General features: G+C 51.1%; 2 protein-coding genes across 3 annotated transcripts in view; one reads left to right on the plus strand and one right to left on the minus strand.

Moving 5' to 3' along the window:
* Nucleotides 1-4,709, plus strand: part of Lhpp (phospholysine phosphohistidine inorganic pyrophosphate phosphatase) — a 95,570-nt gene extending 90,861 nt beyond the window's left edge. Inside the window, exon 7 of the mRNA XM_034488458.2 lies at nucleotides 3,803-4,709. Coding sequence (XP_034344349.1) covers nucleotides 3,803-3,899 — 97 coding nt within the window. The 3' untranslated portion in view covers nucleotides 3,900-4,709. The remainder of the gene's footprint in view (nucleotides 1-3,802) is intronic.
* A 3,781-nt stretch (nucleotides 4,710-8,490) lies between these two features.
* Fam53b (family with sequence similarity 53 member B) overlaps nucleotides 8,491-23,085 on the minus strand; it is a 67,795-nt gene continuing 53,200 nt past the window's right edge. For both annotated transcript variants that reach the window (XM_034523744.2, XM_076912069.1), the window contains exon 4: nucleotides 8,491-12,449. In XM_034523744.2, the coding sequence (XP_034379635.1) occupies nucleotides 12,090-12,449 (360 nt within the window). In that variant the 3' untranslated portion in view covers nucleotides 8,491-12,089. The remainder of the gene's footprint in view (nucleotides 12,450-23,085) is intronic.

The raw sequence follows: 23,085 nt of genomic DNA on the forward strand, positions 1-23,085 counted from the left end.
CTCCAGAACTTAGTGTTAGAACATAGAGGGATAGGAGCATATGCCTGAGAATTGTGTCCAATGCCACCTACTCAGACACCATGAGAGGTCACTGACCCTCAGGCTCCTGCCAGCAGCCCAGCACAAGCCTCTTGTCTTTTCCTCTGGAACCCAGGAAACTGTCTTGACCATGTGTATTGTGAGCCAGCAGCTAGACAGCAGGACCCCTTGGTTTGGAATGGTAATTAATCCCTATAGGCTTGCATTTGTAGACCAGAGGAGGCAGGTCTCCCAGCCCCATCCTCCCGACCTTTGCAGGAGTTGTGTTCTGGTGTCCAGGCTCCCAGGGAGTTCAGACTCCCATTCCACCCACACTCAAATGTGAAAATGCCCTTTGCATCTGGCCCCTGAAGTGATACTTTCTGTCCCTCCAGCTGCGTCAGTGTGGTCTGAAGTTGGCATCGCTACCCTATGCTAGTTCCCAGTTCACTGAATGCTCTTTCTCTGGGCAGCCCCAGGACCTGGCCTCAGCCACCAGGGGCAGCCAACCCAACTGGTCCAAAGCAGTGGACAAGAATGCATGCCCCCCATAGTCATGAGAGCCCTGCCCAACTCTGTTCTTGGGGAGCAGGCAGTGACTAGGAGAAAGCAGGAGGGGGCACCCTGGCAAGGCTGTCCTAGAGGAGGTGCCCTGCCATCTGTGCCCTGGAGGTGGAAGTGGCAGGAGACAATCCTTTCTGGGCTTCTTTGCTTGGGTCTCTGTGCCATTTTCATTTACTGGGTACAAAGCCCATCCCTGTGAAGCTGGCCCGTGGGCTGTGAGCACAGAACTGCCTTGTTTCTGCCATTACTCAGTCGTTCCCGCACTCGGCTCACAGGGCATGTGGGGGAGGAATAGCTAATGACAGGGAGCACCCAGCCTCCCAAGCCCTTTGTTCATTCACTGGGTGACACTTCCTGGGTGCTGCTGAGGGCCAACCCTGCACCAGGGACACAGAGGGCAAGAACCTTATCCCCTCCTTCTAGAAAGCACTCCCAGCACCTGCCATCGTTGGCAGGTAGAGAAGCAGGGTGTTGTCCAACTACAGTGGGACAGGGGACAAGCTCTGTGTGCTCAGAGAGCACAGACTCTATCGATAGTGCAGTTGGAGGTGGGGACCAGTGAGTGGAGTCTTTCTTGAAGAGTATGTAGGAGTTCCCGTGAAGCAGGTTTTAAGAGCATTCTAAAAGGCATAGTGGTTAACAGATGATGGAGGAGGATTGCTGTAAATTCAAAGGTAGCCTGGGCTACCAAGTGAGAATGTCTTAGGAAGGAAGGAAGGAAGGAAGGAAGGAAGGAAGGAAGGAAGGAAGGAAGGAAGGAAGGAAGGAAGGACTACAAAGCACAGCGTGGACAATGGCTTTAGATGTAGTGACTTTCTCAACCTGGTGGCTGTCATGTGGAGAGGTCTAGGCAGGCTTTAGCTCTGCTGTGCTGGGGTCTAGGCTGTGGGCATTTGGGAGAGACAGCAGTTCATACAAGGGAGAGGCCAGAGCAGGTGAGCGTGTCAGGGGGACATCCTGACTATAGAAGAGTGGGAAGAAGACTGGACTGAGGGGGATCCAGTGGAGGGTCAGGGCAAGATAGAAGGCACCAGTCTGGCCAGGGCAGAAAACATCCCTTTTATCTTGTGAGGAACCCACCAGGGCAGGCTGGCAGCCATGCTGGTGGAGGCCACCTGGTCTTGCAGCTTTTGTGGCACCTACCACAGACTATTATGCAGGGGCAGAGGAAATGTTTGGGAGGAATGCCTCTCCTATATAGGCCCTCAAGCCCCAGACTCTAAACAGTACCCAGGTGAACCTGGCAGAGCTGCTTCTGCCCCACTTCCAGTCAGGATCCAAGGGTCAGGGTTGCGGTTGCAAGCAGACATCCTGCATCATTCCCAGGATGATGGTGCAAGCTGGGCTCAAGCCTTGGGCCCAGACTCCCTGACCTTCTGGCTACCAGTCATGCTCTCAGCCCCAGGCTGTTTCCTGTCCTTCCCACACAGGCCCCACCTGTGAATGTAGAGTTAGGCTATTCCTGTCACCCCTCCCTATGGGAAGATGTTCCCCTGGTCCCTTCTAGTCCAGGACCTTAGCAGATGGAGGGAGGCCCCTTCCCTTCAGGCTAGTCATTCTACAGTTGTCTGAATCCAATGTCCAAAAAGGACGGCATGGATTTTTGATGTTGCCAGGCAATGGAATCACTTCCTTCAGGTGTGGTGAAGTTTTGAGGGGGCAGTAATATGGCCGGTAGATATAGTTCCCAAGAAGTGTGAGTCAGTCCCGGAGTAATCCAAGCAGCATGTCCCTCTGCAGTGGGAGGGTTGCAGAGGCTGGCCCTCCTCCTGCCACACCCTGGTTGACTGCTTAGTGTGACACCATGAAGCTGGGGAGTAATGGAAAGGGGCTTTCTGGTGGTCAAGACCAGATTCTGGCTCCCAGCCCTGGCAAGGCTGCCCAGGGCTCCTGGGATGAGGTCCCCGCACCTTCAGAGGACTGTAAAGATGAGCCTCCCTGGCCTCCCTAATCTTGCTGTCTGCTTAGCGCCCACTCTGAGTTCAGGACTCAGCTGGAAGGTAGTCAAGGAAGTCACAGGCAGTGTTCAGGCTTTGGCACCGGCCTCAGAGGGCACTGTCCAGTCAGACTGCAGGAGTGGCTAGTGAATGGGTGAAGGGTTAGAGGCAGTCCTGATCCACAGCACCCCAGCCAAAGAATGGCTTTGCCAAGAGCCCCTGGTGCCCCAGTGAGACAGCAGTGGCCTCAAAGAACTGAGTAGCACATGGCACCCCAGAGCATCAGGGAAGAGGAGTTCTGATTGGCAGTACCCTAGTTGTTCCCCCAGATCACATGTACTAGGCCAGCACCCCAGTTGCCAAGCAGGGTGCTCTCCCTGGGTTACACTTTTGCTAGAGACATATGGAGCCAAAGCCAGCAGTTACTCTGCCACAGAGTGGTGTGGAGTGGCGGACAGTAGGAGTGTATGTGCCTTAGTGGGACTGCAGAGGAGGGCTCCGGGAACCACAGCCCTGGTGCCGGAAAGTGCAGAGAACACGGAGGTTCCTCAGGGCAAAGCCAGGCTACATGTTGGAAGGTAGCTTCACTGTAGCCAACTGGCAGTGGCTTTGGGAGGCTATTGTAGAGTCAGTGGCTGCAAAGGTTTAAGTGTGGTTTGTCCCCCAAGGGCTCATGTGATAAAGGCTTGGTTCCCAGTGTGACCATGTGGGAGTTGCTGGACCCTTGAATGATTTGGGCCTAGGAGAAGGACACTGAGTTACTGTTCTCAGTAACTGGGGAGGTTCCTTCTCTTCCTCCTCCTCCTCTTCCTCATCTTCTCCTTCCTCTTCTTCATCCTCTTCTTCCTCATCTCCTTCTTCCTCCTCTTCCTCTTCTTCTTCCTCTTCCTCCTCCTTCTTTTCAAGACAGGGTTTCTTTATGTAGCCCTGGCTGTCCTGGAACTTATTCTGCAGACCAGGCTGACCTCAAACTCATAGAGATCTGCCTGCTTCTGCCCCGCGAGTGCACCACCACGCTCAGCTTGTGGGTGGTTCTTGTGGACACTGAGCAGAAGAACCTGCTTGGTAGTGAGTTCCTAAGGTTTAAGCCTGAACCCTGAATCACATTCCCGTACCACGCGTTGTCCTTATGCTCCCCCCGAGGCCTAATGAGGGGTTTTCAGTCTCTAAAGTTAGAATTACATACATACCTTTTCTTTATAATGTCACCTGGGCCCTAGTATACAGTAAGAACACAAAGGGACTGCTAGCCTACTAGACTAACCTATGGTCCTGTCCTCCAGGCCTGCTGACGAGCAGCACCCAGAAGTGAAGGCAGATGGGTACGTGGACAACCTTGCGGAGGCCGTGGACCTGCTGCTGAAGCACATGGACAAGTGACTGGCCTTCAGAGACGATGGACAAGGGCATCCCCCTGCTCCCATACTCCCATCACTGTGCCCTCTTCCTGCATACTTCCAGGCCCCACGCTACCCAAGGCTTTGCTATCCCTGCCCTCTGCCCACTGCCAGTCTGGGCAGGTGCTGGAAGCTCTAGGATGTTTGTCCCTGGGCCAGAGCCATCCATCCCCTTCCTCAGCTTCCCTCTACTGACTCCCTGTCAACATCCCCCCTCCCTTGTGTCTGGTCAGAGGTTTGTTCCCTTCTCTGACCTATGCTATGTTTCCCACAGTGACATCCAGGAGGGTGGAAGAGACCTGTCAGGCCGACAGAAAATGAAACCCTTGGGCTGGCAGGTCCTTCTGAGCCTGTCTGAGTCCCTGAACCCCTTTAGTCACCTTTGGCACTTGGTCCTTTAATTGACCATCCAATTGGATGAGACTCGCTGCCTCCTCATTGAACTCTCTGATGTGAGGAGCCTACAGAAAACCCAGAGCTGAGCCAGCCTGCCCACCACCCACAGCCCTAGCTGATCCCAGTCAGAGTGACTGGTCAGCACTCTGCCCCCTACCCCTGTCCTAGGAAACAATGGCAGCCAACTGTTCTTCCTGTCCCCATGAGTTACCCAGACACAGGCTGGAGCAGCTCTCATGAAACTGAAGAGGACCCTCCCACAGAGCAGAAATGTCCACTTCTACAGTCAAGGCTGCAGGCACAGAAAGTACCTTAGAGTTGGGATGGGCAGACTTGAATGTGCCACTTCTAGTACACAGAACGAGCTAATGGCTCAATAAACTTGGCATCAACAGCCCCTCTTTGACTCAGCCTTTGTGAGTAAGGGTCCAGAATGGGTAGAGAGAATGGAGGCCCCAAACGGGGTCTTAGACTCCGACGCCACTCAACAGTAGAGGGGCAAGGCTCTGGAACTTCTCCCCTGCTCCGACCTCTAGGAAATTAAGAAAAGGAGACTGGCAGGGTGTAGTGGCTCATAGCTTTAATCTCAGCACTTGAGAGGCAGAGGCAGGCGGATCTCTGTGAGTCTGAGGCCAGCCTGGTCCACAAAGGGAGTCCAGGACAGCTAGAGCTACATAGAGAAACCCCATCTGGAAAAAAAAAATATAGAGAAAGCAAGCAAGCAAGCAAGCAAGCAAGCAAGCAAGCAAGCAAGCAAGCAAGCAAGCAAGCAAAAGCAGTGGAGTCTGATAGTGGCCAAGGAGAATTTCTTTGTCTCTAGTGGGAGAAGACAGACCAGGAAAAACACTAGCACTGCCTCCTATATTCATTCATATGTTTAAAGATATAATTTTAAGTTCTATTTATTTGTGAATGTGTGTGTGTGTGTGTGTGTGTGTGTGTGTGTACAAGCATGCCATAGGCACACTTGTAGAAGTCAGAGGAACAGCTTGTTTGAATTGGCTCTCTTCTCTACCTTTCCATAGTTTCTGGGAATCAAACTCAGCTGGTCAAGGCAAGCCCGTTTACAAGCTAAGCCCCCGAGTTTTCATTACTACAATGAAATAGCAGAGGCAGGCTAAGTGTGGTGGCCTTAGTGGGCAGGCTGACCTCTAGTCTACCAGAGGAAGAAACTGGCTGAGTAGCTGCATCAGGATGAGGGCCCACCAGTCTGGCCAGAGTCATGAACCTTCAAAGAAAAGCTCCAGTAGAATTCCACAGCAGGTCAGAATGGAGGGTGTGGAGCCACTGGAGCCACTGTAGTGGGCTGTGCTTGCTAATGAGTGTGCCCCATGGGTATTGGGCTTCTCCTCCCTTTTTTTCCTGAGCAGTTGCCAAGCTGGCTCTGCTTGGCTGGTCTCTCCAGATAAGCTGGATCTTCTCTTTTTGCCAAGGAGTGGGCTTCAGACCCTGTATGATCTGGTTAGAGACTACACTGTCCTCTGAGCCACAGTGAACTCAGAGAAATAGTCCAAGGTCCAGGACTAAAAGGCAGAGTGGAGTCTCAAGGTCTAGCCTGTGTCTTATGCTCTTTCTGAAGATGGATTCTGAGATGCTCCCTCCAGCCTAGCCTGCCTGCAATCCTGTGAAGATGGCCTGTGGTGACCTCAGGGCTGCCATCATCCAGAGCCCGGCTGTCCTCACCCTCCAGAGAGGATCCATTCCTGTCCCTCTAGAGATGATGGCCACTCGCCTTGATGCTTCTCAGGGTGGCAGCCCTGCCCAGTGGCACGGCCTCCCTTCTCTTGATCTTCAGCCACCTAGCAGTCAGCCTGTAGGATTGCCACAAGGGACCCACCTGCGGCAGGCTCTTACATCCTCAGCAGGTGGAGCAAGTAGGAAGAAAGCCTCCTGCAGGTCTCTTTAAAAATGGGAAGACCGAGAGATGTAGGAGCCATGGAGGACCATGCATGTATTGGGAATAGCCCTGGGTAACAACTTATATTTAGGTTAGTTAATTGGTTAACACTTCTAATTGTGTGGGCATCTTGTTATTTGAGCATTACCGAATATATAAAGCTATTGGATAATCTTGGACCCACCTCACAAGCCAGTGCGATTATCATTATCACACCAGCTTTTCCATGGACGATAGACAGGCTGAGCATTTGCACCAAGTTTTGGGGTTATAAGAGCAATATTACATAGGAAATAACAACCAAAAAGTTTAAAAAGAAACCAGTAGCCACTTGGAGGTCTGGTCACTGTCCAGGCTGGGCATTTTTTCTTTCTTTTTCTATGCACATTTTGGGAAAGGGCTGCTCTCACAGAAACTCATTGGGTCACCATCCTATGTACAGACAGGGGGCCTGCTTAGTGATTGGGAACATCCCTAAATGGATGAACACATGAGCCAACTGGCTTTGGGGACTGCAGAATGCTGAGGCCTGCCAACTGTCCGACAATAGGGTATTGAGTGAGCCCAAGCCTGGCTGCAAGCAGGATCCTATTTTCAGCAGACCTCAAATTTGGTGCAGGAGACAGCAGTGTCGGGGAGGCATTAAGACAGAGGCCTGTGCGTGTTGTCAACTTGAGCTGGAGCCAGGCTAGAAGGAGGCTGATACCATTGGAGAGTAGGAGGTGCAGATTAGGGAGGCTGTTGGGTCATTCAAGGCCATTGTGAATCTAAGGGGTAGTGGGATTGTTCTTGGTGGCTTTCCTTGCCCTCTGTCCTGCTACTGTGAATTACTTACCATACTTGAAAGGCAGAAGACTGGTGTCCTGGGAAGACTGAATGGCCAGCCTGGGATCTCGTTCACACGCCCTAATTTTAACTGTATACATGGTGTATGCTGTATGTGTATGGGTGTGTGCCAGGGTGTATTCGACGGCCTTTACCTGCCTAGCTATCCCCTTTTCCGCCCCAAGCCTCAAACTGTGGCTTTGTGGGGAAGTTTTGAGACAGGATGCTGATACGTAGCCCAGGCTGGCCTTGAATGCGCAATCCTCCTGCTTCAGCCTCCTGAGTGCTGACTAGGGTTACAACTGTGTGTCACCACTCTGGAACACTTCTTTCTTATTTATTTATTTAATTTTTGCATATGGATGTTCTGGGTTTTTTTGTTTTTGTTTTTTTGTTTTTTTTGGTTTTTCGAGACAGGGTTTCTCTGTATAGCCCTGGCTGTCCTGGAACTCACTCTGTAGACCAGGCTGGCCTTGAACTCAGAAATCCACCTGCCTCTGCCTCCCAAGTGCTGGGATTAAAGGCGTGCACCACCACCGCCTGGCTTGGATGTTGTTTGCTTATGTCTGTGTGCCACATGCACTGGATCCCAGATGCCATTGGATCCCCTGGAACTATAGTTACAGATGATTGTGGCTCCTGTGTGAGCGCTGAGGATTGACTCTAGGTCCTCTGGTTCTTAGCGAGGGAGCCATATCTCTGTCCACCATCACCTCCCTGCTTCTCAAGTTACACATTCACATACCATTTTGTTTGACAAGGGATCTGTTGCCAAAGAGGCAAAACAGAAGAGTAGTCCAGGATGTCACTTCTAGATTAGAATGCTCTGGCCATAGCAGAGGGTCTGGGGGAACATTCCAAGGCCAGATTGCAGGGACCAACATTTCCTAGGACTGCAGACACAATGCCTGTCCTGAGCTTTACTTACTCAGGTCTCTGGTTTGGATGATAAGCACAGGACTGTGTACCCATCCTCGGGGTGAACTGTGTGTTCTAGTATCTCCACAGCCCAAGAAGCAGAGTTCTGAACTGTGTTGCCCTCCATAGGGGCAAAGGCCCTGAGTTGACAGCCCAGCTATACAACCTCCAGGGCTCCTTTGTGAAGAAGGAAGTTGGCTGCCCAGGTGTTGCACGATTCCTAAGTGGCCTGTCTCTCAGCTAGGTGAGCTTCCTCTCCTGCTTCCTTGGAAATAACAGCACAGCATCCCCCCCCCCCCACATGCCAGTGTGTCTCTGGCCCTCCTTGGCTCCCTGTGATGGCAGCTGTAGCTGCGGGCAGCCCTCTCTAGCAGTCACTCCCATGGCCATCCAGCACTCTGTCCTTTCCCTGAGGCATGGGGACATAAGTCCCTCCTGTAGTTCTCCCAGTCCAGAGCTAACGCTCCCACGGACAGAGCGGACAGGAGAGCTGCTGGTTCACTGCACCCAACAAAAAGCACACAGCTATGCACAGGCGGCCGGGTGTTGAACCAGGAAGCTTTATTTACACAGTAAAAGTAACAAGCAAATTCCTGAGACTAGAGCGGCTGTAGTGCAAGACAGTCGCGGCCTGTGGGGGGAAGGCAGGCAGTGGTGCATGGTGTTGGTGAGAAGACCCAGCACGGGCTGCTGCCCCGTGGGGGCCTGACCCACCACACCTTTCACCACACTGCCTGAAACAGTACCGCTGCTGCTGCCTGGCTGGGACAGCACACACGGCCCTAGCACAGCCTGCGGGCCCATCTGTCCCTGACCCCTGGGCGGGCCCCCAACACTGCCAATGAGACTATGCTACGTCAGGCTACCCTATCTAGCCTAAAGGAACTCCATCAGTCTGCAATTTTAAAGTATCTTTCTCTTCCTCCTTCGGGGACCTGTCACTGGAGGGAGGGGTTGGACCAGCAGCATGGATGCGGCAAGGGGCAGCATCATGGGCTGGATGGGCGGAGGGTCCCTGAGCCCTGGCACCTGGCTTACATTTTAAGTGGCCATCATTCAAGTAATTTTAACCACATCAGTGGAAATGGGGTGCAGGATCCAGGGGTGAGTTCTAACTGCTGTGAACATTGAGTGAACCCATAATAAAGTTTGGCCACTGGTCTGCATAAGAGACCTGTGTAGAAATCGGGGGTGGGGAACATTTCCTGTTTAATGTGGATCCTTCTTTTACTTAACTTCTCTTTCTGCATACAAATTTAGAAAACTTTACTGCTACAAAAAAAATTTTTTTTTTTTAAAGTAAGGCTTTCTGAGAATACACATCTGCATGTGTGGGCAGAACAAGTTCATGGACCGACATGAGGGAGCCGTGGTGCTGGCCAGCTTTTACCTTCACCACCCATGAGTAAGGCAAGAGTGGGCAGTTATGTAAACTGTCTAGGCTGCTACCCTGAATTCAGGTCAGGTACCCAGCTGAGAGCAGCTCTGTCAGTCTGGTGGCTTCTGGAGTGAGTGGGACGTCATGTGCTAAGGGGCCCTGTTCCCAGTTGTCTTTGGTGGAGGCTCTAGACATTCAGGCTGCCTAGGCAAGGGAGTGAACAAGCCCCTCCTCAGCTTCTCTGGGGGATGACACCCACAGGCAGGCGGAGAAAGGTGCAGCTTCTACGGTGCCTGCACTGAGGCCAGGGGTCCCTGTGGGGTGAGCCAGTCTGCCTGCTGCCTGTGGTGCTGAGTACACGGGAGCCAGATCGGACTTCCCGGGTGAACCTTCCTCCAGGATATCCAAGCCCAGAGGTCTTAGGGCCAGTGAGTGGGGTCAATGAATGGGTCTGTCTGGGTCACATGACTGCTAAAAGCTGACTGGAAACCTTCTAGACAAAACCTGCTTTGCTTGATGAGAAGATCATCAGAAAGCGAATGAACACACTGGGCAGAAAAGCTACCGCCATCTTTTCTGGCTGCTTTTGCTAGGGGCTTGGGCTGAGGCCTTAGTGGGACAGTGACAGTCAAGAGAAGCCTGAGGAAGCTAAAAGGGCCAATCCCTACCCCAGGTTTAGAGCATTTCTGCCCAGGGAACAGTCTCCTACAGGCAGGAAGGAAAGGTGAAGCTGTCACTCAGCAACTTCCTGTGTTTGTCCTTCAGTCACCAGGCTCAAGGGAGCTAGTCTAAGGACAAGTCATCCACACAACAGCCTTAAGACACACACCTGCCACCAGGAGCTCCTGGTCCCAGTCCTCAGGAGAGGCAGCTGGTAATTGTTCTATGCTTTGGCCTTAGCAGACTGTGTGAAGCAGACCAGGGGGCAGGGCCCAGCCTGGCCTTTCCTCACGGGGGATGGCTTTAGGGACCATGAAGCTATGTCAGATAACGGAATCCCTCAGTGTGGGCTTTCTGGGGACAGGGCACTGGTGCGTGCATCCCACGCCCTCTCAACTACTTTCCTCTGTGGCCCACCAGGCAGGGCTCGGGCTCGTATGTCATACCTTCACCAGCTTTCTACTTTGCTTTTTCAGTGCCCTCTAGGTCAGCTGGACCCCTACCACCACCACATGTACCCACCAGGCTACCCAACCTGGGGTTATAGGAGTGGGGCTTCCTGTACCTTTGGGTCTGATTTTAAAGAAACATTGCCTATACATCAGAACTTGAGCCTCTGTTCCTCTAGTGAATAGACAAATTAACGTTTAAGGAAAAGGTTCCCAGAAAGGTCTTTCTTTAGGAGAAAGGTAACCACCACTTGGGCTCAGCCAGCAGAGGATGAAACCTCAGAGGGAAGGCGCAGCAGAGCAACTACAAACGTGCCTAGATCACATGTCCGCGAACCCAAGAGAATGCACCAGTTATTTTTAGCCTTATGGGAAAACAAGCCACTTGTGTAAGCCAGCCCACTTGCTATTGTCTGCAGAAGATGCCAAGTTTGCTAAAAGCCAGAGTCCCAGAGTGCAGAGCCCTATAGCATGTCTGCAGGGAGGACTGAGGGGAGCTGCCTGAACAGATGCCCTCTGTGAATTATGCTGGGAGTGAGGAGCTGCGAGGGGGAGTGTGATTCAAGCCATGCTGTGGCTGGGCCTACGGAGGAGAGCCTCAGGGTTAGGCTCACATCAGTGGACTGGGGGGGGGGGTTGTCTTGAAGCCAGTGGCGGTATGCTTTCATTACAGCCAGCAGTGTCTGTGAACAAGCACCAAAGTGCTAGGAATGCGATGGAGGCTTCCAGGCCCCCAATGGAGACTGCTACAGAGGGAAGCCTGCAGAGTGGCTAGCCTGCAAAGCAGCCAGCAGACATCCCTCTGCCCAGGAATGTACACAGGGCCGAGACTCCTGCACCTGCTTGTAGATCCTGAGGACACTATGAAGAGGTCATCTTGTCACTGACATCTCTATACACAGCTGAATCCACTGAGCTCAGCTCTCAGGGACTGGGAACAGTAGGAAGGCTGTCAATGCCAGCCTTGCCAAGGCAGCCCCTGAGGTGGCAGAGGTGTGGGTGATTCTTGGTGCCATGGGAGAGCTGATGGGCCCACCTTTCAGTCAACACAACCACCAAATGCCTAGCCAGTATGGATGGCTTCTGGTCATCCCCTTATCCTGAAAAATGGGATACAGATTATCCCAGAATCCCTGCAAGTGCCCCAAATGGTTTAAGGCCACATGGTCTGCTGTCACTACAAGAGGTGTCTCCTGAACCTTCCCAAGCCTGGGCCAGGGAGACCTGGAGAGAAGGCACGGAGTAAACTAAGTAAAAGAGGCTTTGGGTAACTCCCCAGAAGGAACCTGAGCGAGGCTATAAAGGGGCTCGGGCCCCTGGCATCCTGTTTGAAGGATGCAGCTGGCTCAGCCCTACTGGAGAATGGCTACCCAGCACTCCACAAGGAACAAAGAGGAGGGGACCAAACCAAAAACCTGTTTTTGGGCTACAGTAGTTCTATGAAACTGGTGGGAGGCCAGCTATTGCCTGTGAGGTGTGGCCAAGTTGCCTTCACAAATTTGGGCACTGCAGGGTGATGGCTGGTTCCTTGGAAAATGGGTGGGCTCCTTTTTTTGGAGGAGCTTTTGCCAGACCCAAGTGCCAGGATCACCTTTGGAGTGACCTAAGGCCGGAAGGAAAGCCTTCTCCCCAGGCCATGGCTCTCAGCCCTCAGTTGTTCTCTATCTGCTCAATGTCCAGCTCGCCGTCCAGAGAGCAGAGGCTGTTCGTGCAGGCTCCCCGGTCCCGCCAGGAGGTGGCCGGCTCCCCCTTCCTGCAGTAATCCTCCTCGAGACTGCAGCCATCTGACTCATCACAGGATAGGTCCTCCTGGCAGGTAAACTGGTCATCAAAGGAGTGGGGAACAGGCTCAGGAACTGGGGTCCCAGCAGGAGTCCTGCCCCCTGGGCTGGAGGCTGAGAGCAATGCGGTCCAGGATCTGGTACTGCTGACGAGGGCAAAGGGGCTCTGGGAGCTGTGGTTGTCCACCCCCACGTTCAGGCAACTGAGGCTGCTGAAGGTCTGACAGTTCTGTGGAGGAAGAGATACACTGGTCAGTGAAGAGGCCAGTCTTGTTTTAGAACCTCAGACTACACACCCCACAGAGCCACACAAAGTAGGTAGGTAGGTAATCTGCCAGGCTGTAGCAAGACCACCAGGTCTGACACTGGCTCATAAAGAAGTACCTCTGGCCACCGAACACAACCTGTAGCCAGCCACTACATAAAAGGCAAAAGTGTGGTGAGGCCCACTTGTGGGCAGCTGCGGTGAGATGGGCAGACCTCAGACTTGCTAGGTGGCCTGGCAACAAGGGGTCTGACCTAAGGCTCTTTCATTCCATATGTCCCTTGTCTGGAATTAGGTCTAGGACCCACTCCTTCCTCAGTGTGCACATCCTTACCTAAAATGATGTGTGCAGCCAGCCCTAAGTCACGGACCATACCTGCTATGATGTAAATGCTTGTCAGTAGCTGCTAATACTGGGCTACTCACTCTTTCAGTGCAGATACAATTTTTTTCCTGAAAAAATTTTAAAACGATTTATTTATTTAACGTATGAGTACATTGTCGCTCTTTTCAGACACACCAGAAGAGGACATCAGATACCATTACAGATGGTTGTGAGCCATCATGTGGTTGCTGGGAATTGAACTCAGGACCTCTGGAAGAGCAGTCAGTGCTCTAAACCGCTGAGCCTTCTCTCCAGCCTCTTCCTGAATGTTTTTTTTTTTTTTTATCTGAGGTTTTGACTGAGTCTGAGAAGACAGTTTGAGGTTATGTGTGAAGAACAGAGACAAGACTTTTTCTTGGTGGTATTGGAGGCTGGACACCTGAGCTTTCCATATGCTAACTCTGCCTTCTACCTGAACTACCTCCCCAGCCCCACATAAATATCCATGGCCACACAGTATTAAATAAAATCAGTGAATGACCCAGATTCCATATGACTCTTCAGACAAGAGACACAGACTAGGGTGGTAGTGAGCTTACTGACATAATATCACATTTCTTACAAGAAGGGGGCCAAGTTAGATGACATCAGCACCAGGCTACACTGTGACCATAACCCTACCTTACCTACTTCCTCTGACCAGAGTGAGGTGGGGCAGGGCAGGGCAGGGCAGGGCAGGGCAGGAAGGGGGCCTTGGAGATCTTTATCTGATGTCTTAATTAAGTACTATTAGAACCACCCAGGGATCTGGTTTTATTTGAGTCCTGGGTTCCTCCTGAAGCTGAAGAAGCTGGTATCTAGAGGACAGTACTTTTGACCCACACTGATCTGCAGCAGGAGAAACAGGCTCAGACTGCTTCTAGCCCTCAGCAGCTGGGGCCTCAGTGGCCTTATTGGAAAGAGGTACAGTAGTAATAGCCGCAGAGAGGAAGTGTGGCCACACAAGAGCTTCTCTCTGGTGAGGTGCCAGGCATAACTGAAGGCAGCATTGAAACCAAGACTGTCTTAAGGCCTCAGTGTCTCAGGCCTGACACTGTACAGTAGTGTCACCAAACTGTAGATTCAATAACACAGTTCGAATGTGGGTCTAACTGTAGATTCAATAACACAGTTCGAATGTGGGTCTCTTGAGCAGACGTGGACAGGAGCTCTGGCAGCAAGGGGCACTTGTGGCCTGCCTGCCTTCCTTCAAACGCCCTGTAGCAACTGGGGAAAGAGAAGCAGGCTTTGGCTTCTCCCCAGTGCACAGAAACTTAATAGCACCTGCTGCCTCTCACCTGCCGATGAAAGGCACAGACCTGTCCCAAGGGCCCCGATCTTTTCAAAGGCCAAAGTGTTTGTGTGTAGCTTTGAAACAAAGATGTCTGCTGTCTGCCACAGCAAACAGGCTATTAAAACAGGCTCAACAGACAGAAGATGAAAGGTGCTCTCTCTAGGGGAAGGTGGCTGCGCCTGTCACAGGCACACACACTGTTCCTCACACTCCACAAAAGATACCCTCCTGATGGGTTCACTTTTCTTGGGATCTTTTAATTAACAAAGAAGAGAGGGGCCAACAAGATGGTTCAATGGATAAAGACACTTGCACCAAGCTTGATGATGTGAGTTCAATCCTAGAGAACTGACTCCCAAAAGTTGTTCTCTGACTTCCATAAGCTCACGACAGCAAACACACACACCCACAGTTCACCTAATAAATAAATATCAAGAAATAAATAAGAGAAAGAAATCGGCTGAGGTGCTGAGGGGCTCAGCTCTGGGTTTCAGGAAAGAAGGTTGAGCCACTATCTGGTCCTGAGAGGCAGGCCCGGGTCAGAAGACCCCAGCCAGCTGTAACAGCTGTAAGACCCTGTTGATGCTGGGGTTTGCTGTCTGGTGTAAACCCACAGTCACAGGATGCATTCCTTCATTGCCACGGCAATACTTGGGCACACCTCAGAGGTTCCTCTGCATTCCAGGCTACTGGCCTGAGCTGAGTGAGACATCATGACACAAGAAAGATGGCTCAGTAATGGCAATGCTTTGCTAGGCCGAGCTGCATGGGTAGAGGATGCGCAGGGGTGAGGCCAAGACTAGTCAAGGACTCAGGAGCTCACAGAGCCCAACACCCTCTCCTGCATCCCTGGCTAAGTACTGCATCTTTTCACCTGAACAGGTGTGTGAGCGTAAACAGCAATGTATAGTTAGCACCTGAGTATCTCAAGTGTTCGCTGACTGTTCTGGTTGGGTAATGCCAACAGGACTTGAGTATCATATCTGTCTACTGTGCCAGATGCCAGAACATGGCTCCTTGTTCTCTGTGAGCTGTAAAGTGAACAAGGGCAGGGACCTGGGGATAGATCCCCAAAGAAATACCCTCTCCCTAGTGCTCTAGGACTGTGCTCTCCTTCTTAGCTTGCTGGAGTCATCTTGTCTCATCTTGATCTTGCCCAGCAGATGATCTAAGGTATAGCTAATAGGTCCCAATTCTGTGACCAGTGTAACAGCATATGTGGTCAGACTGGGATCATTGGTGGGTGCTTAGGTCATGGGGTTGGAGCCCCTGGTGAGTTGAGGATTAATGCTGTGAGGATGGGGAACCACGTCTCCCCCTTTGTCATGTAGGAATCACAAGGAGAGGGCACCGTCTGTGAAGAAGCAATCCCCAGCAGGCTTGGCCCCTTTAGTGCAGGGACAATGACCTTCCTGGCCTCTAGAACCAGAGACCACACTGTTGTTTCTAAGTTACTGGCTGTAGGGGCCTCCTGTTACAGTGAAAACACTAGCAGTTATGTTAAGCATGTGACATAGACCACGGTAGGGTGCTGGGGACCCATTCGCTGGACCTAAAAACTACCAAGGTCACTTGGCCATTTCAGAAGCAAGGTCAGCCTCATATGGCATCATGGCTTCAGGCAAGCTACCTCAACCCGTGAACATTGGTCTGTCAAATATGGGTGGCCAAGAGCACCCTGGGGTCATTCCTCCCCCAACAGTCTACAATAGCAGACTTTCTTTCTTCAGAGCAGAGTGAGAAGCTATGAGGTCCGGGTGGTGTATTTTGTCCAAGGCAAACCACAGACCACCACAGAAAAAAACCAGTATCCCTCAGAGTCATCTATCAGTCCCCTGCCTGCAAAGCCAGTGTCATTAGGAAAACTTTGATGACTCAGAATTCAGTCATTTGGCCAAAGTGAAAAATGAGAGCCACCACTTAATGTTCCATCTGGTAGCATGCCTCGCCTGTCAGGGAACACCGTGCCTGCCACAGTGGGGAGTGAGCCTGCTGTCCAGAATCTCATCCCATTGGTGGGTAAGACACTCAGGTAGTCACACATGGAGTTCACCCACGCTCAGACCCACCACATCTTCGGCAGTGCCTGCCCACCCTCTCCTCCTCTCCTAGTGGTCCATGCAGCTCCCGTGGCCTGTTGGTATCCTGGAGGCCTGTGTACCCTCAAAGGTCTGGGGGGAAGCACAGAGTGGTGACGTTCAAAGGGCCACATGAATGTATCATTCCAAGTTGAAATTGCTACTCTAGGACTTACTTTGCCTCACCCAACAACTTTTGTTCTTAAGGCCCACTGAGAAGACCTGCTCAGCCAACAGGCTCAGTGGGAACTGTCCTTATGGCTCCGAGCTAATGACCAGCGACACTGAGCCCACTCTTACAGTCCACAAGAGGGATTATAGAACAAAGCTCTTCCCAGGGCCCTTTACTATCAAGCCAAGCCAACTTTAGCGCTAGCCAGTCACAGCAGAGGCCACTGACCACGCTGTTGCTCTAGCCTGGGTCTCTAGCTCAGCCCCAGACACAGCCTTGTTGAGCTTGTTGGAAAACACTGATGTATCTTCCCCCAGCTGTAGGACCCTTCTGTACACAGACTTATTACAACATCTTTCTTCTGTGTGGGAGACTCTGGGCTAAGCAGAGATAAAGGTGGCTTGCTCCTAGGGTCCTTGCTTTCCTGGTATAAGTTGAAACCCAATCCCTCGAGGGAAACATATCAAGTCAGCATACCCTCAGCCATGCTGCCTGGACAGGGTGACTGCCCTACCACAGCCTTGTGCTGGATCAGCTTGTTCTCTTCCCCAGGTGCTATGGGCCAACATGTCAAGCATGATGATGGGATCCCAGAAAGATCTTGTACGGTACTCAACCATATGTTTCCTCAGCAGTGACACAGAAGGCCTGAGCAGAGCAGGTGACAGCAAAGCTGCCCCCACCCCCTAGGGAATACTGCCTGGGTGCCAAGGGCCCCAAGCTTATAAGCCCTGTCCCTCATACTTAGAAGTGGGCATCTGGGGACACAGACAGAGCAGCTGGGGTGTGTGTGTGTGTGTGTGTGTGTGTGTGTGTGTGTGTGTGTGTGTGTGTGCCTAAGAACAGATGGCACAGCATCCTTCTCACCCTGTTGTAGGCCTTAGAGAAGGAGTACAGGCCACCCAGATTCTACTGCCACAGGGTCTGGGCTTCTCTGTTGTCCCACAGAGTTGCTTCCTAGCTCCTCACCTGGGAAATGCACTGCTGATCTTCATCCAACTATTTCAATGGGCTACTTTAAGGAATGCAAAGGCAATGAGGCAAACTGGGGGTGAGGTTGTCTGCTGATGTCTCATCTAGTTCTCTTGACCCGCAAAGGCACCTGCTTGCTTGGCTGCTACCTGCTTACAGCTGTCCCTTTCAGAATGGCTGGGGGCTAGGAAGCCTGGAGGACAGCTTCCTCATAGAGGTGACCCCAGCTCAAGATGGACTGTCACAGGTGGAAGAAGTATTATCCTGCAACCAGTGGAATGTCATCTCAAGTGCTAGCCATGCTACCTGGGCTGGAGGCAGAGGCCCAACTCCTGTGTTGCCTCTCTACATGGGGTCCTGCAAGGCTTCCCTGTCCTCCGCCTGGTTTCCTCAAAAGCCTCCCTCCATCAACCACCGGCCTAATCCCCAGCTCAAGCTCCGCTTCTTGGAACTGAAACATGGTGCTCAAGACTGGACATGTGTGACCACCAGGTCTGTCACATATTTGCTCCCCAGTGCTTCTGTTCCTTCCAGAGCAGATGTTGCTGCTGGGCTCTGTCAAGAATCCATTGGTCTGCACTGGCCGCCTTGAGTCTTCCAGGAAGCCATGACTGCTGGAGACACCTGAGCAGCCAGTATATCTTATGCACGGATACTGCACGAGGATGTCTGAAAGTATAGGCTATGCTCACCAGTGCAAACATGCTTTCTCTCAGACAGAAAGTGTCCAGTCCCTCCGCAGCCACCACTGTTCAAGGCTGTCATGTTGTTTCTCTTTTTAATGCCCCCCCTTTAATGAACAGATAAAAACCATGTTAAGGGCTGGGAGATGGCCCATCACTAACATGCTTGCCACACAAGCACAAGGACCTGAGTTGGAGCTCCACAATCCCTGTGTTTTTGTCTTTGTTTTGTTTTTAAAAGCCAGGTGTGGTGCTGCATGCTTGGAATCCCAGAGCTAAGGACCAAGGACATGCAGATCCCTTTGGCGTGCAGGCTAGCAAGCATGACCTAAGGTCCAAACCAGAGAGAGGCCCTGTCAAAAAACAAGGTGGGGGCTGGAAAGATGGCTCAGTGGTTACGAGCAACTGCTGCTCTTGCAGAATGCAGGGTTTAATTCCAAGCACCCACATATCAGTTCATAAAACCAACTGCAACTCCAGTTCTAGGGGGGGATCTGATGCCCTCCCTTTTCAGGTCCCCACAGGCTGCTGGACACATGGGGTGCATACAAATTCATGAGAGCATGCATATGTACCCAAGAGAATGAACCGAATAAATGAATAAACGAGACAGGAACTAAGAAACACCACCCAAGGCTAACCTCTGGCTTCCACACATGTACACACACACACACACACACACACACACACACACCTGAATATGCTCACACACATGTGTACCTGTACATGCACAAATACCTAAATAAAGATTAAAAAAAGGAAACATTATAGTCCTCTCTATTCTAGGTCTTAGGGCCACCTCAAATCTTCCTTAAGACACCACCACCACAAGGCCAGTCTATGAGCCAGGTGGGTAGCCTGGCTCCAGCTGGCCTTGCATGAGGCTAGGCTCTTGGATCTGCCTGAGTGGAGCCATTTCCTCCCCAAGAAGACATCTGCACAACAGAACTGTACAAGCATCTCAAAACAATAGGCCATGAGATAAGTTTCTATATCTCCTTGTGCTGGGGCTGGCAAAGCATGTAGTTTCCTGGGTTTGGTTTTGATTTGTTTATTTATTTATTTTGAGACAGAATCTCACTGTGTAGCTCTGGCTAGCCTCAAACTCACACAGATCCACCTGCTCTGCTTCCTGAGTGCTGGGGTTAATGGCCAGCATGCCTGGTTTTTGACACATACTCTTAAGCAGGGTCAGCAACACCACACCCACCCCACTACTATGTAGTGCTCACCTTTGGGCCTTTTAAAGCCTGGATGGCCTCCTTACCCTCAGGAATATAGGAAATGCTGGCTGGAAAACTGGGTGGGAGCCAGGATGCAAGGACAGAGGACAGGAACCGAGGAAGAGATGGGCCTCAGGGACTCTGACAGCACTGCTGATTTATCACCAAAGACTCTGGGCTCTTCCCAGATCACAGGCTCTAGAAGCCAACAGACTAACAAGGGTGGTAAATACCTGTTGTGTGGAAGCCAGGCCTGTCGCTAGGAAGGTTCCTCCTCCCTTCCTTTGTGGGCCACTACTTCCCCAATATCCCTTTGCAGGACCCAGCAAATGCCCTGCAAGCACCTGCTTCATGCTGGGAGATTGTGGCCACCCCTCCTAGGAGCTGTACCAATAAGCAACAGACTACAGGGCCTATCTCAGCTCAGGCGCTCCTTTGTCTTTTCTCATTAACAGGACAAGGGACCAGGGGACATGATGTGCTTTAAAACCCTGGCAGTTGCCTCTAGGCCAGAAAGGCCAAGGGACAATCGAAGCCACGGGTGTGCTAACATGGCTGCTAAGTCCTGCCATTCTCAGTGCCACGGAGAAAGTACCACAAAGCTTTGGGAAGCCCCCTTCAGGAAAAATTTTTCTACCCATGGTCACTCTGGGCCTTGGCTATCTCTGCTCTGGAACTCCCTTGCTGTACCCCTGAGGGCCAAGTTCCTGTTATACTCTAAATGCTATGCTCTAGTCTTGGGTAATGCTGGAGGCTCCAGGTCCATATGGTAGAATGGACTAGAAGAAGATGACCTAATACAGGGCTTGTTGTTTTCGGAACAGTTCACTTACAGGCATAGGCCCCTAAGAACCTAGGACCATGAACAACAGACCTAGGGTCAGCAACCTTAGCCAGAGATAGCAGGACCAGACCCATGGAGGATAAAGGAAAGGCCCAACAGATTCCCTGATATCACCCAGGGGAGGGGCTGCTTCATAACAGGAAACGCCCAAGCTGACCACCTGACTCAGAGTTCTTAAGGATTAGCTAGAGTGACGCTCATTGGCCCAAACCTTCCAGATAGGCCACAGCTTGGCCCTACTCCAGTCAACTCATTGCTCCCAACATGTGCTCTGTACCGTGCAGTCATGTGAGCCCCCTACCCCCATCCTACTGCCAACTGTGCTGGCTACCCAGCTCCTACCTCTCCTCTTTCACTGGCATGCTCTTTCTCTCCTAATACACTCAACCTTGCATGCCTCCTTTTGGAGCAGACCTCACATTCCTATTTGCACTGTTCCCTGCCAACCAACCACACAGGGAACCCTTATCACGCCCCACAACCTAGTTCATTCAGGGACTGCCTCACAGTGTTACTGAAGACCCCCAACCTAGAGTGCTGCAGGTAAGAAAGACCTTGGAGGTCCAGAACCCTGCAGATTTTCTGAATGGCAGTTAGCCAGTGTCCCCTCTCTACTGGCACCCAACAGGACACATGAAGGTTGCTGTTCCTGCTCTAGGCCCTAGGATGGCAGATGGCATGCCTGAACACAGAGGGTGTGGAAGCCAACTTCAAGGGCCTCCCTAAGCCTTCACAATTGGAAAACAAACATTTTGTTTCTTCAGTGAACATTCCACTCAGCGAAAACTCAGGAAGAAGTTTGTGAAACCACTTCGCTCAGTTTGGTGTGAAGAGGATTCTTTGCTTAACAAAAGTCAAGGGATCTTTCCAAAGCACACAGGGATCTGGCTAGGGCCCAAAGCCAATGCTGTCTGAGCCCACAGCCCTCAGGGCAGTACTGGCCAGCAGCAAGTTCAGGAGCAGCTTCCACAGCAACCTCTGGGGCACAGAGGTGGGTCTAGGCCCTCAGAGAGGATAATGAGCCACGATTGTCTTTAGCTGCTCAGAAGCCGTGTAGTCTAAGAGATTGCAACTGGACCCAGGAAGCAGGACAGTTGTGCACCAGGACCTTCTCAGCTCTACCTCTGGAGCCGATTATCCCCATTTTTAGATACTATGAACCATGGAATGTAACTCAGGGAATGGAAATCCATACTGGAAAAGTGAGCGAGTCTCAGCCAGTATCAACCATCTTACTCTACAGATGGGCCAATCAAGGCAGAAGGAGGAAGAGACTTGCCCCAATTTGCACAGCTAATAGATGTGCAATCAGATCTTACAACTTGTGGAACAGGCTTAGAAGTGAGTATGGGTGTCTGACTGTGTGTGTGAGAGGAAGAGAAAGGGAGGGAGGAAAGGGGAGAAGGGAGGGAGAGATAAGAAGGAAAGGGAGAGGAGGGAGAGGGGGAGTAGCAGAGAAAGGGGAGGGAGGCAGGGAGGAACAGAGGGAGTGGGAGAGGGAGGGACAGAGGGACCTCAGACAGGACACAGTGTGGAAAACCTGGGCAGGCTTAAGCTGGAATCTCTGATATGATATGTCCCAGTGGGACAAATCAATCTACTTCTTAGCCTCAGTTTCTCATTTATACCAGGTTAGAGCTTCAAACAAACTCTGACTTTCTGGATGGTTAAATGAGTGGGGAACAAGTGTGGAAGAAACTAACTGCCCTGCTCATTCTCTGTCTACCCAACCACACCTGGGCTCAGAGGATGTAGGTGGCACACAGCAGGGCACATCCAAGCAGCTAGAAGCTCAGCTTTGGTTCAGAATATGTACCCAACAAAACACCCAGTCAAGACCAAGAAGACATGCTAGACACACAAAAGATACAATGCCCAGGAGTAAATGTCTAACAATGCATAAAGCTGGTGAGAGAAGACATAAAGAATGCCCAACAGGAAGTAAACAAATATGCCTCCCTGTACCAGGACAGGGAGATGAATATTGATACGCTCATGGGCATTGTGCCTGTATAACACATTTAGGAATACAAGGCCTAGACCCAGTCCTTCTTTAGCTTTTTTAACTGATTTGGGACAGTTAACCTATGAGTTAAGGGACTATAGCAAATTCATGGCTTTGAGTTTATTGTTAGGGGGTTTCCCATATTTTATTTAGAAATAGCTAAGAGGAGTTAACAGACAACAGTCCAGGTTACCTTACATGGATAGTTGGTTTTCAGAACATCAAAAGTCCATAGAACTGACGTTACAAATATTTATATATTAATATCCATTCTGATTAGAGACCTGTCTGCTCCTGACAGCTTCCTGCCGTGGATTCTAAGAAGAAATTGAGCATCCTTGGAGTTACTCCAGTTGTGTGGTGACAGTCACTAGGCAAGAATTGCCTCTTTCCATCTACAGACAAATTACTATCCAGAAAAGGACACACATGCAGAATAGTCGACTGATTATATCTGCCTAGACAGAGTAATCAAGCCCTTAATAATCCTGCATTACTAAGGTCTGTCAGATGACTCTGGGCCAAAGGCTGAAGATTTGATGCTCCAATGTTCAGTAGTATAGGGGCTGTTCAGGTGTTCAGCGGTCTCTATAAATTGGCTAAGTTTTAGAAGCTATGTTTAGTGCTTCCCATAACTTCAGTTAACTCAGTCATTCTGGATTTCTGATGGGGTTGAAGACCTATAGTCTCATAGCCAATCCTGGCTATTTACTTTGAGAGAAAAGATCTGAGTAGATGGTTTTCAGCTGACATTCATTCTAAAGCACCCCCCACCCCCACCCCCCCAAAAAAAAGCCAGGCTCAAAAAGTGTTTTAGTCAGGAGAGATGACAGAGGTTCTGGTTAGTCAACAAAATGATGGACTGGGTATTAGGACTATCTTGTACCTCACTGGTACAATTAGGAATAAGTATGCTCTAATTGTATTTTGAGAGAAAAGTTTTACTTTAACAGGAAGAGTGATAT

The sequence above is a fragment of the Arvicanthis niloticus genome, chromosome 1 (genome assembly GCF_011762505.2).
Source record: "Arvicanthis niloticus isolate mArvNil1 chromosome 1, mArvNil1.pat.X, whole genome shotgun sequence".
NCBI lineage: Eukaryota > Metazoa > Chordata > Mammalia > Rodentia > Muridae > Arvicanthis > Arvicanthis niloticus.